The sequence below is a fragment of the Sinocyclocheilus grahami genome, unplaced genomic scaffold (assembly GCF_001515645.1).
Source record: "Sinocyclocheilus grahami isolate Dianchi unplaced genomic scaffold, SAMN03320097.WGS_v1.1 scaffold834.1, whole genome shotgun sequence".
Lineage (NCBI taxonomy): Eukaryota > Metazoa > Chordata > Actinopteri > Cypriniformes > Cyprinidae > Sinocyclocheilus > Sinocyclocheilus grahami.
This window is the reverse complement of record NW_015506013.1, coordinates 289,489-305,585: the sequence shown is the minus strand read 5'-3', so window position 1 is coordinate 305,585 and position 16,097 is coordinate 289,489. Positions and strand designations below refer to the sequence as shown.

General features: G+C 36.2%; 1 protein-coding gene across 2 annotated transcripts in view; it reads left to right on the top strand.

Annotated features, from left to right (window-relative positions):
- The first annotated feature begins 4,929 nt into the window (after positions 1–4,929).
- LOC107562716 (collagen alpha-2(V) chain-like) overlaps positions 4,930–16,097 on the top strand; it is a 57,432-nt gene continuing 46,264 nt past the window's right edge. For both annotated transcript variants that reach the window (XM_016247416.1, XM_016247415.1), the window contains exon 1: positions 4,930–5,144. In XM_016247416.1, the coding sequence (XP_016102902.1) occupies positions 5,051–5,144 (94 nt within the window). In that variant the 5' untranslated portion in view covers positions 4,930–5,050. The remainder of the gene's footprint in view (positions 5,145–16,097) is intronic.

Sequence of the window (16,097 nt, the reverse complement as noted above, 5' to 3'; positions counted from 1 at the left end):
GGATGACTTGAGGGTTAGTAATTTATGGGCTAATTTTCGGGTGATCTAAACCTTTAAGGTTAAGGCTTTGTTCAGTCCTTAAATGTGAGCAATTTATGTCAGAAAGTACAAATAAACAAAAAACTATTATTTATATAACACATGACAAAATGATACAGAGCATGTTTTCCTTCGAATTATTTATCTTAATTTATTTATTTATTTTGTACACAAATTCTAACATGAGAAAACAGTTTGAACGGAGAGGGTTAAAAATTGAGGTTTTGGGAAATGTTCATTTTTGAGTTGTGGTGCAGCAGTCTAAGAAGACAACTTAATTTTATACTGGAGTATAAGCACTGGCTGGAAAAATTGTTTATAGCTGTATTTGGCAGCTGTTTCCTTGGAGATCTAAACCGTACAAATTATTTCCATTCTCTGTGAGCCTTTGCAGTGGGTCAAAAGCTACCTTGAATAAAGTTGATCAAAGAGCACCACCAGCATGTCTCTGCAAGGTTATGTTATTTAATTTCATGTGCATTTACATTATGAACTCATTTAACATACTGTACAAAATGCACTAAAACAGGATTTATAAGGTACTGCAACATATATACTAGACAAGACAATGAGCAGACTGTAGATGTGTGGGGGATTTTTAAAAAGCAGTTCATGTGAGGTCACTGTGAGGTTAGATGAATTTTGAAGAGGCTTGTCTTTAAGTTTTGAATAATAATGCTGTCACTAGAACAATAATAACAATAAAAAGCTATATATATATATATATATATATATATATATCATGTGTATGTCAGTACAGATGATAATCAGCTTCTGACACAAACTGCTCTACCTCTCAGTTTATCAGTTTATTCCACATTTCAAAAGCATGAAAAAAAGCCTTTAGTTTTCTTAACTCATCCTTCTTGTTTGGAAAAATGTGTCTTTGTAATAGAATCACAACATATATATATATATATATATATATATATATATATATCATGTGTATGTCAGTACAGATGATAATCAGCTTCTGACACAAACTGCTCTACCAGACAAGATCTCAGTTTATTCCACATTTCAAAAGCATGAAAAAAAGCCTTTAGTTTTCTTAACTCATCCTTCTTGTTTGGAAAAATGTGTCTTTGTAATAGAATCACAACTAATTTTTCATAAAATAGGATCCTGGAAAGATATTTCAACTGTCAGGGTAATGTAATATTTTCCTGATATCTATGTTTTTCGTTCTTCATTAAACTGTGTTCAGAGTAAATTTTGTGGAAAACTTTAATTGCAAAGATGATAGCACACATAAAATTTGTTTTGTCTTTTGTCATTTGTGTATTCTATTTTAAAACAAAAAAAGCTGGAAAGCTGATTTGAACTACCATGCCAAAGCCTTGAATTTTCCCTCAAAGCACAAAATACCAATATCACATTCAGTGTTTCTATGTTCTATATATTTACTTGGGGAACGTGAACACAAAAAAACAAGCCACTACAAGTCAGTAGCTGGCCATTCTCCAGACGAGACATTCCTTTGAATAAATCAGTGATTGTATTTGAGTGGGTGGTGCAATAAAGAGTTCAGCATTTGTCACCATTTTCAATGCCTTTCATCACAGTCACTAAAGCATGTATCTCCTGCTAATAAATGAGAGAGCAATTTGTAGTTTTAATAGATATTAAATGCATTTGGGTTTTCCCTTTTTCACTATTTTGCATTGCAATAGAAATATAGTTAAAACATTTGAAAACACTAACTTTGTTCATCCAGCACTGCCCCTGTTCGAAGCAAGTATTAGGACTGAAAGCATTTCACAATCTGTTGCCAAAAGTGCTTATCATATGGCATATTACTACATTTAATTCAGTTTTCAAAAGCAGTCTGCACACTTTCATTTTTTTGTGTATAATACCATTCAAAAGTTTGGGGTTTCTTATTGAAAAGTCTCTAATGCTGACCAAAGCTGCATGTATTTGACCAAAAATACGGTAAAAACAGTAATACTGTAAAATATTATCACAAATTAAAATAAGTGTTTTCTATTTTAATGCATTTTAAATAATGTATTCCTGTGTTGGCAGCTATATTTTCAGCAGCATTACTCCAGTCTTCAGTGTCACATGATCCTTCAGAAATCATTCTAATATAACGATCTGGTGCTTAAGAAAAATGATTAATGTTCTAAAATGTGAAAAGCAGTAGTGCTGCTTAATATTGTTGTTTGTAGATTATTTTTTGCATTCTTTGATGAATAGAAAGTTCAAACAACATTTATTTGAAATGTTTTTTTTTTTTTTAGGTTTTTTTGTTTTGTTTTCACTGTTACTTTTGTTCATTTGAGTGCACCATTGCTGAATAAAAGTATTAGTTAAAAAATAAAAAATAAATCATGCTGACCCAAATATTTTGAACAATAGTATATATATATACTTAACATGTTAGACTGCACCGGATAAACACAATCAAGCCTAGAAAAACCCCAGTGAACCACCCCTTTAAATAAAATGGTTTTATTTAAGACTCATCAGTGGCGACTTTATAACTTAATATAAAATAATATATTAATGAAATAAAAGGAGAAATAAGATATATATATATATATATATTTGTGATGACTTGTTTACACTGTTTAAAGAAATCACAGACCACACAGAAGACAACCACACTTGTTGTACATTTTACAGACATCCTAAAGCTGCAGAGACTTCTGGCATGGTTGAATATACTGAGCAGATTTCTTCCATGCCAGTGGATCCAAAGCAGTCAGACATGAGCACAAGTAAGCAAGGAAAACACTATAACTCATTGCAATGTCTGCCCCTACAGCTTTTACCTTCCTCCGGGCTACATTCTCTTATGACCCAATACTTGGCAGCCTATTGTAACAGTGTGGAAAAAAGGCCTCCCATTCCAGTTTTTGGCGTGAGAGTACTGCTTCTTACAAGCGATGTTACAGTGGTTTGGAAAGGCTATTGGCCACTCCATTGGGCTGGGCTACATGAGGAGAGCTGCCTTGAGACTCAGCCCACCCCCTCCTCACCTCTGCTCCTCTGTGCCGTACAAGCATTGGAGATGGAGAGAAAATCAAGTGCCTGAAGAACATGGCTCACAGCTGCTTCCTCCCCTTTCTCTCAGAAGTTTTTAAAAGACTGAAGAGGATTCAAACACAACATTAGTCAAGCATTATTTTGAATAGCTTACGTCCTCTGGTTCACCTTATGCAAAATGTTCTCATATTTAGAGAATCATAGCTGGTTTTAGTCCCAAAAGGTGGAAAATATTTCCAGTACACATGAACAGCGTTTGTTTTACATCTAGAAAACTTTTCAAGTTGGATTTTCATTACATACCACTTGACATTTGGAATCAATTTCCTCATGAATGCTAGTCAACTAGAAGCTTATTTTGGCAACTAGTTCAAATTAGTCATAACATAACTAACTCAAATACAACTTCAACTGCTTCCCAGAACTGTGCCATCTGCCAAAATGGCTCAGATGAGATGAGGGAGTGAAAATAAGAAGCTAATCAGTAGTGAAAACACTTATTTTTTCATAAATAGCACTAGCATATCCATCTCTATGGATTATCCATATATACCAGGTATAACTGAATATTTGATATTTGTATATAGTGGGAACTTGCTATCATGATAGTTGTAAGCAATTTCAGCTATTTTGCTAACTTCCTCTAGAATTAGAGTAGGGTGGCTACACCAATCCAACACGCCCCCTCACTTAAACCCTGCCTCTGAAGACATTTCAGCCAACCTGACGTCATACCAGTAAAAAGCAGGGTGAATTTTCTGATTGGCTAAAATGCACAGGCCGCTTACCTGACCCCTGTTGTAGTCTAAAGGTGTCACAGCTACAGGTGAGATTCCTCAGGACATCTAAATCAGTGATATCTTTCGGGTAGTAGAGAATTTAACAGAACATTCAAGTAGATTAATTACAATATATAAAGCATGGCTACAGAAATTGCCAATTGTGGCAAGGAGCAGTAAATATATTAAGTCATACTTTAACTTACATTTATTATAGCTCTTCACATTGCGACACAATTTAATCAAAGACCCCCAGACAACCTTAAGTAGTACATTATACTAAAAATGACCATTTTCTTCTACTTTATAGCACTATATACAATTTCATTGAATTTAAAATCAAATAAAATACTTTTTTCTTGCAATAATTAGAACAGAGCAAAACCTGACACTATACAGACAAATAAAGGCTTCAGCCAAACCACAAGCATGACCTTAGTCATCTTTTACATAAATGTTTGTGTTCATGAGGAAATGCATAGTGACATGTGTGGAGCATGTGAAATATGCTTAATAAAATGTGAAACTGGACAAGTCAGTGGAACTGTAGAAGATTTCTGACCAGCAAATGGAATGTTTAGCTTGTCCCATTGTCTAGTATTTACCACTGAGACAACGAAGAACGGGCAACAATGAATTTAAACTCCTTCAGAACAGCAGAAAATGAGTTGCTCTAAAGTATACCTTTCACCATTGTCTTTCCTTCTTGTTTTCCTACTAGGGGTTTAAATCTGTCATCTGCAACCCAAGACAAATGAGATATAAACTCTTTTCTTGTTCCCTTGTAAAAAAGAGCCTATGAGCAACAGCAGTAAAGTCAGTGCAGTTAAGACTCTCATAAAGCCAGTTTACTGTCCTGCTTAGCAACTACACCAAGCCAAACCTACTTTATCAGCGAATGGTAACCAAAAACAAAGAATTACTGTGACAATATACAATATTAACATAAGAACAAACTATCTTTAAAGAATAGTAATGAAGAACATGTAGTGTAATTCAACAGAGCCAGAGTGGATGCTTATGAGAGAGCACTGACAAAAGGGGGAGGAAAATTAGGGTTGGCAGCATTTTTCTTACTTAAGGCTGTTAAAAAAGAGGCAGCAGAGAGTGGGGCTGGGTCTGATTGCTGCTCTGAGCAGGAAAAACCTCAGTCTGTCTTCATGGTGAAGCCATAACCTGGACCCTTTTCCCTTCTCTTCCCGGTTACTTTGCACATAAGAACAGCTCATGTCTTTGATATGGGCATGATGATCTTTCAGCCGTATAGGACTGTCCTGTTTCTGGCTTTATCAGTGGCTTTTTTACAATTTGTGAAATGCCAAGACGAAGGTGGTAAGTTGCAGTTTATTCATGAAGCTAATTGTGCTTATGCTAAAGCTGATGCTTTTGATTTTGATGTAAAGACTTGTCTTATTATTATTATTGTTATTTTTTAACAAAGAGGTTTACTAAAGGTCACTTGAAAGGCTTGAATATAAAGCTGCTTAAATGAAAAGTTAATTGAAAAATTGGAGCTTAATTTTAAAGGATGTTGCATGCGTCTGTATGATAATTGGTTGTACTTTTGACCAGCAAGTACCTCTAATTATGCCACAAGTTTGGGACTTGCCTGTACTTTTGACCAACAGGTTTTACTAGTCATGCCATGTGATCACCATACTGTAACATGATTAACGGTGATGTCACTTGGAGGTTTGTGGCATATGAGTATGGTCAAAAGGCACAGTTTACTCTTAACTCTTCAACATGCACCATTAGATTTGTTGCCTACCCACATCAGTATCCTCCTCTCACATCTGCTGAATCAATTTCAACTCTAGCACTGCGCTCACATGTCTCTAAAGGAAGACATCTTGCATCTTAATGCATAGCAGATGTGTGAGGATATTATGAGGGAGGCACTGACTCTGAACATGCAGGGAAAGGGAAAAAAACACCCAGCCGAGAAGACACCTGAGTGCTATTACCTCAGTCATGCCCTGGTTTAGATCATTTCAAACATGTGACGTAAATTTTTCCCTAAATGATGTCACCAGACAAAACAATCATGGGGAGTGTTCTCTCAGGTTCTGTTGATCTTAATGTTTAGCAGATTTTGATATATGCATATCTGAACAACTTGTTTTACATGTGCCTCATGGATTCAAAGCCTATTGTTGAGGTTTTACAGACAGTGCGCCACCTTGTGGTAAATGATCATTACAACTGGGAAAAAAAAAACAATTGTAGTATCTTCCTTCATAATAGAGCAAAGATATGCAATTATAATATTTCTCCATTGTAAAGAGAGATTTCTATCTTTTTTTCACACCAGTCTGTGCATTTTTGGGCTAAGGAGTAATAATGTTCTTTAGGTGAAAATTATTTTGTAAATGTATTCTCTTTTGGTAGTATTTCTCTTAAATTATGTATTTTGAGAGGCATTATCACATTACCATTAAATTGCCTGCAAACTGCATGTTCGCATTTTAATAGGTCCTATAAAAAAGTCATAACTTATAATTAATATGATAATTAATACACTGAAAGTATAATTAATACAGGTTTTGCAGAAAAAAATTTACAGAAGCCTGACTGTGTGCTATTTCTCGCTTGAAGAAAATGGCTGATGTTAAATTGGTTTGGTTTCAAGCTAGTTGAAGTCAATAACTGAAAGCAGCTGCTTCTTTGTAAATAGTTTAGTTACAATGGTAATAGTTATGCTACGTAAAGAGAAGAAAATGACTCTAGAAAACAAAACAACAAAAAAAGTTAAATGTGCTTTTGGGCAAAAGTGGTTAGGTTGGTAGTATTTAATACATAATGCAAAAAAAGCTTCAATTTTTCTCTCCCTGTCCTTTCACACAAACATATGCCAGTAAGCACCACAAAGTCCAAATTAAGTTTCAATTAACAGAAAGTTGTTCTGTTCTTTGTCCGCTCCATGTGACGCAACTTTTCATCTGAGCATTGTCACATGAAACAGTTTAAATACCCTTAATCTTTTGGATAATGTGTAATTTTACGTAAACATGGTTAAACAAGTCGTCACAAATTACTTCTCACAGTAACATGAGAAACACTGTAATTTCTTTCTGGCCCAAAAAGAAGATAGTCTTTCTAACATTAAACCGTTAGTTGTATTTTTTATTATTATGTTGTGGAGCTGACTGAGGGGTATTTTTTTGTTTAAAACCTGGTTCCAGTCATTGTTGCCACAAACATTATATTACAACAAATAGGGTGTTTTCACTTTACAGCTAAATATCCAAATATGTGCATTCGACCAAGTCCACAGCTTATGTGCTGATGGAAAACATGTGCTGCATTTTTTAGCAGTGACTTGATTACATGCCTCTTTGGACCTGAAAGAGGGAGGGAAAGAGAGAGCAAGAAAGGGGGACAAGGAGAGATAGAGAATCCTATTCTCTCATTGACACCAACCTTTAACTCTATAACATTTACTGTACAATCCATAGCATCTTTGATCACTGGGCATCTCTATGGAATAAACAATTTAGAGGATGGATTTTTAATAATGAGCGTGCTCTCGAGCCTGCTCTATGGGAACTACTTATTAAGTAAATTATGGCAGTCAGCAAATGCAAGCCCGGGGGATGACTTCCAGATGTTAAACTGCTTGCTTTGGCAGTATTTGTAAAATATTAAAACAAATGCTGGCTAAAATGTGGTTGTGGAGGAAGTCATGTAGCTGATGTAAAGAACACTGTCTTCGAACAGCAAAGGCTGGAGGACAATTGGGGGTTGGAAAATGAGAGCAAATGCATAGTAGGCATTTTACCACTCTATAGCTTAGAGAAGTCGTTTGTCATGTGCAAACTAAAAAAAAAACACACTAAAAGCAAGCCTTCAACCTCATGTACAGCAGATGTAGTGAAAAACATAAAAAATATTCTTTTGGCAGGCTTACAGGATCAGGAAGCAAGGAGGATGAGACATATGCCAAACATGACTGTGTAGAGAATGCAGAGGTTGGCAGTGGAGAAAATGATGAGAACTCCCCTTGAGATGGTTTATAAGCTTTATAAGTTTACACAGCTGTTCAAATTGGTCTGGAGATCATCTGGATTTGGCCTATATAAAATTTTAGTCCTATCTGTTTGTCCGTGCTACACTGGTCCCCAAAGCCTCATCTTGATGGATTATAGAAGTAGCTTAGTTTTGCATCGATTAACCCATTTAGAGCAGTGTCAATAGGGTTAATGGATTATTCACCCAAAAATGAAAATTGTGTCATCATTTACTCAAACTCTTGTCATTCCAAACCTGTCCGACGTTCTTGTTTCTGTGGAACACAAATGAAGAAAGTTTTCACATTTGTGAAAATTCACAAGTTGTCAACAAATCATTCAGACAGGTTTTAAGAACAGAATAAAAAAATCAAAGATTTCTTGAAAAGAGCTCAAAAGAATGATTTATCACAAATTAGACTTGCAACTTCTCTCATAAACACTTATGGAATCAAAAAATGTAATAATTTAAATTTATTTAGAAATCATATCATACTAACTACTTTTATTGCTCCTGTAAAAGTCAGTAAGAAGACTGGCAGACAAAAATCAGCTTGGAGAAAATCAACAGCAGTTCAGAGTATGAAAAGACAATGCAGAAAAGCTGAGCGGATGTGGCGGAAGACGAAACTTGAAATTCACTATAGCATCTATAAAGACAGGCTTCATGCTTTCAATGTGAAACTAGCCACAGCTAGACAGACCTTCTTCTCAAACCTCATAAACAGTAACTTAAACAACACACACTCTTTTTGCAACTGTTGAGAGACTAACAAACCCCCCCAAGTCAGATTCCCAGTGAAATGCTCTCCGACAGCAAATGCAATGAGTTTGCTTTCTTTTCTGAGAAGATCAATAATATAAGGAAGGCAATTAGCACATCCTCAAGTTATGCAGAGGTCAGACAGATTCGACCACAATTTCAAAAATAATTTCCTATGTCTGTTTTTGAAGCAATTGACAGCTACATTTTGGAAGAAATAGTACAGCACCTTAAATCGTCAACCTGCTATCTTGACACACTTCCCAAATCTTTTTTTCAAAAGTGTGCTTAACTGTTTAGAAGCAGATCTCTTAGAAGTGGTGAACGCCTCACTTCTTTCTGGGACTTTTCCAAAATCCATGAAAACTGCCATTGTTAAGCCCCTTCTGAAAAATAGCAATCTTGATAACACCATATTGAGCAACTATAGACCAGTATCAAATCTTCCTTTTATAGGTAAGATTATTTAAAAGATAGTAAATTGAAAAGACAGTAGTATTTAATCAGCTGAACAACTACTTAAATTCAAATGGATACCTGGACAATTTTCAATCTGGTTTCCAACTGCATCACAGCACAGAGGCAGCCCTTATTAAGATAATAAATGATATTCGCTTTAATTCTGATTCTGGCAAAATGTCAGTGCTGGTACTGTGCTTCCTTCTTTTCTGAGAAGATCAATAATGTCAGGAAGGCGATTAGCACATCCTCAAGTTATGCAGAGGTCAGACAGATTCGACCACAATTTCAAAAATAATTTACTATGTCTGTTTTTGAAGCAATTGACAGCTACATTTTGGAAGAAATAGTACAGCACCTTAAATCGTCAACCTGCTATCTTGACACACTTCCCAAATCTTTTTTTCAAAAGTGTGCTTAACTGTTTAGAAGCAGATCTCTTAGAAGTGGTGAACGCCTCACTTCTTTCTGGGACTTTTCCAAAATCCATGAAAACTGCCATTGTTAAGCCCCTTCTGAAAAATAGCAATCTTGATAACACCATATTGAGCAACTATAGACCAGTATCAAATCTTCCTTTTATAGGTAAGATTATTTAAAAGATAGTAAATTGAAAAGACAGTAGTATTTAATCAGCTGAACAACTACTTAAATTCAAATGGATACCTGGTTATAATATAAAATACTTACTTACAAATGGATATCTGTACAATTTTCAATCTGGTTTCCGACCGCATCACAGCACAGAGGCAGCCCTTATTAAGATAATAAATGATATTCGCTTTAATTCTGATTCTGGCAAAATGTCAGTGCTGGTACTGCTAGATCTTAGTGCTGCGTTTGACACTGTCGATCATAACATACTTCTAGAGATACTGGAAAACTGGGTCGAGCTTTCTGGGATGGTACTCAAATGGTTCAGGTCATACTTAGAAGGGAGAGGTTATTATGTGAGTATAGGAGAGCACAAGTCTAAGTGGACGTCCATGACATGCGGAGTCCCACAAGGCTCAATTCTTGCACTGCTCTTGTTTAGCCTGTATATGCTCCCACTAAATCAAATAATGAGAAAGAACCAAATTGCCTATCACAGCTATGCTGATGATACCCAGATTTACCTAGCCTTATCGCCAAATGACTACAGCCCCACTGACTCCTCTGCCAATGCATTGATGAAATGAACAGTTGGATGTGCCAAAACCATCTTCAGTTAAACAAGGAAAAAACTGAAGTCATTGCATTTGGAAACAAAGATGAAGTTCTCAGGGTGAATGCATACCTTGGCTCTACGGGTCAAACAACTAAAAATCAAATCAAGAATCTTGGTGTGATTCTGGAGACAGACCTTAGTTTCAGTAGTCATGTCAAAGCAGTAACTAAATCAGCATACTATCATCTCAAAAGCATTGCAGGAATTAGATGTTTTGTTTCCAGTCAAGACTTGGAGAAACTTGTTCATGCCTTTATCACCAGCAGGGTGGACTATTGTAATGGTCTCCTCACCGGCCTTCCCAAGAAGACCATTAGACAGCTGCAGCTCATCCAGAACGCTGCTGCCAGGATTCTGACTAGAACTAGAAAATCTGAGCATATTACACCAGTCCTCAGGCCTTACACTGGCTTCCAGTTATATTTAGGATTGATTTTAAAGTACTTTTACTTGTTTACAAATCACTCAATGGCCTAGGACTTAAATACATTGCAGATATGCTCACTGAATATAAATCTAACAGACCACTCAGATCATTAGCATCGAGTCAGTTAGAAATACCAAGGGTTCACACAAACCAAAGGGAGTCCGCTTTTAGCTATTATGCCGCCCGCAGTTGGAATCAGCTTCCAGAAGAGATCAGATGTGCTAAAACATTAGCCACATTTAAATCTAGACTTAAAACTCATCTGTTTAGCTGTGCATTTATTGAATGAGCACTGTGCTACGTCTGAACTGATTGCGCTGTATTTTATATATACTAATTTCCTATTTTTAACTGTTTTAAATTCATTTTAAATCAATTTTTAAATCATTTAAAAAGTTTTTAAATTCCTTGTTTTATTGTTGTGATTATTCTTTATGATTATTTTACTTCCTTTTATGTAAATAACTTTGAATTACCATTGTGTATGAAATGTGCTATATAAATAAACTTGACTTGCTTTGCCTTATAATGTAGTTCTTTTTTCCGTACTAAAAATGTTGGAGGTTGTCATTTCCACATCTCATTCACTTTCATTAATCTATATGGCCAGAATAAACTTAAAATAATTCACCTTTTGTGTGAGTAAATGGGGTGTCTAACCTATCTCATTTTTATTAGCTCACCTGTCTGGTAAAACCATGCCAAAGGCCTCCCAAAACAAAATCAGAGACGGGTATCTGGAAAAAGGCAACCCAATTTTCCACCACTGTAGTAGGTCTCTGCAATACTAAAAGAGTGACTAAATATTAACAAACCTTGATTTCTCGACTGGTTTACTATAACATATAGGTATACCATTGACAAGCTTCTCATGTTCTACATCAAATATAACAGTATCATAATGGTGCTGTTAATACTGATACTTAATACATTTGCACATAAAGTCCTCTGTGGCTGGCCAGCTTGAAAATATATCATGAGCAATTTTGGATTTCATGAGGAAAATGTGGTTTTCTGGTCTATTAGAGCTCTTTTGTGTCCAGCATCCAGGCATGATAGTTATTGTTCTCAAGAAACCAAACCCTGTAAGGAGAATGTTATGACATGTAGACTTCAATATAAAGAAAAGATGAAATGATACAGGTTTTGGATTCAGTCCATAAGATCAATGCAAAGTAGAACAAACTATTCAGTATAAATATTCCACATTACTTTTGACTTTTGCCAGTGACTAATAGAACACAGTCATACAATTATAACTACAATGCGTTGAAAATTAAACAGATGTCACAAAGTCTAGAAAAGGGACTGAGGGCTAAGCAGAGAAGTCCGTTTTCAATTCAAATTGAGTTTGAATGTATACCAACATATTTGTAGTATTTTTTCTGAATAGGTTTTTGTTTGAGAGCTCCCTAACGAATCCACATTTACTAATATATTTATTGCAGTATTTGTTATTCAGCCTCAGTTGTGTAAAACTGCAACTTGATACAACTGATCCCACTCTAGAGAAAAATGAGAACTCTTAACATGAGAACACACTGTGCTTTTAAACACAACCCACTGTCCTGCACTTCATACACTCATAATTAGGACATCTGAGTCAACCCGGTTTATATGGAAACATCTGCACAGTTTATTGAGTCAAGATTAGATTCTAATAGCGTGTGAGAAAGACACTGGGATCCTGAAATGCCATGTGGCAGTCACATTTCAGTTTATAAATGCCAAGGATCTATTAGAAAATTACATATATTTGTTTGGAATATCCATTGGTTACAAAAGAATAACTGGAGTTTGAAGTAGGCTAGTTCTCAAAATGAGAATCAAGGGCTGATGTACCAAATTACTGTTCTGGAGTTTGATACTGTTCTTGTTCTATTACTTCCCTGCTGAAAAAAACAGCTAAAACCAGCCTAAGCTGGTCAGGCTGGTTTTAGCTGGTCTCCCAGCCTGGTCATAGCTGGTTTATCAGGCTGGTTTTAGAGGGGTTTTGACCACTTTTTTAGCTGGTCAGGCTGGTCTTGGCTGGTTTTAGCTGGTCAGGCTGGCTGGTCTTAGCTGGTTTTAGCTGGTCAGGCTGGTCTTAGCTGGTTTAAGCTGGTCAGGCTGGGAGACCAGTTAAAACCAGCTATTTCCAGCTTAAACCAGCTAAAACCAGCCAACCAGCTTAAGCTGGTTTAAGCTGTTTTTTTTCAGCAGGGTTGCTACGCCATTTGTATATCCGGTGTACACTAAATTATTATAAATAATAGGCCATTTACTCCCTCATGCTACCTTTACAGTGGGGAAAAAAAGTATTTAGTCAGCCACCAATTGTGCAAGTTCTCCCACTTAAAAAGATGAGAGAGGCCTGTAATTTTCATCATAGGTATACCTCAACTATGAGAGACAAAATGAGAAAAAAAATCCAGAAAAAATAAGAAGTTACAGGTCTGTGAGAGCCAGAAATCTTGCTTGTTTGTAGGTGACCAAATACTTATTTTACCGAGGAATTTACCAATTAATTCTTTAAAAATCCTACAATGTGATTTTCTGGATTTTTTTTCTCATTTTGTCTCTCATAGTTGAGGTATACCTATGATGAAAATTACAGGCCTCTCTCATCTTTTTAAGTGGGAGAACTTGCACAATTGGTGGCTGACTAAATACTTTTTTGCCCCACTGTATATTCAAGATATGTCTGAACTTTTTACATTAAAAAGACGTTAAACATGGTCCATGTGTATGACATTAACATGCTGTAATAACCTTTGAATAAACTATAGCAATACATTTTATTCAACCAATAGATCAATACTGCTGAAACATTTCAAATATCAAACTTAAGAAAATGTGATCCAGGCACAAAACTCCACTCTGGCAGAAGCTTTAAAAACACATTCACGAGAGAGACATTTTCTACCTTGTAAGTCCGTTCATTTTCGTTTCTTCACAGCAGGAAGTCTCTCACACTGGCATTTCCTCTGGAGAGAACGCTGAGTAATGTCTGAGCAATTATATCATTCCCTGCTGTCTCATAATGGTTAGAGCAAATCACCTCTCCTTATTGACTTACATTTTAGTAAGCCAATAAAGAGGCTGTTATTGTTATTACAAATATAGTGGATGCTAATTAAGAATTAAAGGTGACATATCATGAAAATCAGACTTTTTCCGCATTTAAGTGCTAGCATTGGGTCCCTGGTATATCTACCAACCCAGAAAACGTGAAAAAGAACCCAGTATTTAAAAAAAAAAAACGTTTTGGTAAGCCTTTTCTGCAAGCTTGTGCAAAACAAGCCACTCAGATTTATCTCCCCCATGATGTAGAAAGGGGATCTTATTATAATATACTGCCCCAGAATCAGCAAGTTTCTACCCACGGCTCCGCCACTGTGTTTTCGCAAACGACAACGGTGTACCAGTTCTAACGCCATGGTGAACGTTCAAGCAAAGCATGCTAACTGTTATGTCTTTGGCTGCACTGATGAGCACAGAACACTTTTTAGAGTACCAGCCTCAGTGGCGACAAGAAAGCAGTATTGATTTATTTACTGTATATTATGCTGCTGCCACACAGATCTCATATAAACATGAAACATCTTTCCCAGCTGCTTACCTTCACAAACATAACTTTATACATCTGTTGCAACTGTTTTTGTAACTCGTGTGTGTTTTTAACATAAACTTGTGTGTATTTGACAGTTTAAGCGCAGTTTAAAGGGGTCATATGACTAAAAATAACATTATTTTGTGCATTTGGTGTAATGCAATGTGTTTATGCGGTTTAAGGTTCAAAAAACACATTATTTTCCATATAATGTACATTATTGTTTCTTCTCTATGCCCCGCCTTTCTGAAACACGTCAATTTTTACAAAGCTCATCGTTCTAAAAAAGCGAGGTGTGCTCTGATTGGCCAGCTATCCAGTGTGTTGTGATTGGCCGAATGCCTCAAGCGTGTGACGGAAATGTTACACCCCTTAACATACTGTGATGCCGTCTCCCAGACGAGACAAAACCAATAAAACCCATTACAAATTAGGCATTTGTTGCATCCAGTGGGGACATAATTACTGATTATAATGACTTATACTGTGTTTTTTACGCGTTGCGTTGTGTATCGCGCTGCGTAAACATAAAACCATGTCTGCATTTGTGATCGGAGAAACAACAAGCCTAACTCTACCCTGCTCAAAACTCACGTTTGAATCATCAGTGGCAAATTATTTAAATATAAAAAACGTACTTACAGGCTGTGAGTCAGGAGCGCCAGACTGTCCTTGCAAAGTTGGAACTGCCCAACTTTATAGAAACAGCCGTTGTGCACAGACGCATTGTAGGCTACTGGTTCAGGAAACCGTCCTCATCCTCCATAAAATGCACAGCACACATACGGATATTTGGGTTGAACTGTTCTGGACCAGTGTTGTAAATACAACTTAACCACTGATTTCTAGTTGTGTCCTCTTTTGGAAGGCCAAACAAAGTAGTTTCATTTTCACAATGAAACACACAGCGACTCCACAAAATGGCAGCGGCGGCAACAACAAGTATTAAAGTTACGCCTTCTTTTTTTTGCGTGAACATTTGGGCGGCATTATGCAAATCATCCCACATCGTGACGTAGACATGTGGGGGCGTGTTAGAACGAGCCCTTTTAGGTAGGAGTGGTTGACTCTTTTATTAAGAATATCTCTTTGGATTTGAGACTTTAGTCTTTGCAACTTTACAGATCTTCTTTATGCACCAAGAGCTTGTAACACTCCAAAGAGAAAGGAAAATTTGAAATCGCATCATATGACCCCTTTAAGACTTGAAAGAGTACTTAGTTTAGTAGCCTACTCACATGCCAGATGTGTGCACTCAGAAGACCGTATATCATAAGTTTAAAATAATATGGTTTAAAACGCATGATTTTAGCGCGATAGACATGATAATCAAAACCAAACAGATGTTTTTGGCAGAATATCTGAGGTACAAGCAGAGGCGTCATGCCCATTCAAAGTGAGGGGGCACGTGTAGTATTATTTTAATAATATTTTATGTCCAGGAAACTAATTAATTTCTAATTAATATTTTCAAATAATATTTTTTATATTTGATACGATCACGACAGTCGTATTAAAAAATATTTTATGGCATGACACCCATATCTGGTAGCTAGGCTTCTTAAGTACTTAAGTACTTTGCCCATCACCCATTACAGATCAAATAACATAATCTATAAAGGTGCAAAACGCATTTACTTACACATATTTGAGAATCGAGATATTTCCTGATATAGTTAATACGTTTGGAAATATTTAGAATAAAAATGAAAAAAATAAATAAAACACAAGCCTATACCAGTTATACAGTGCTATTGTGGCTGCTGTGTGTCACATGGCAACCATGACGAGACCCCCCCCCCCCCCCCCCCCCCACCACACCAC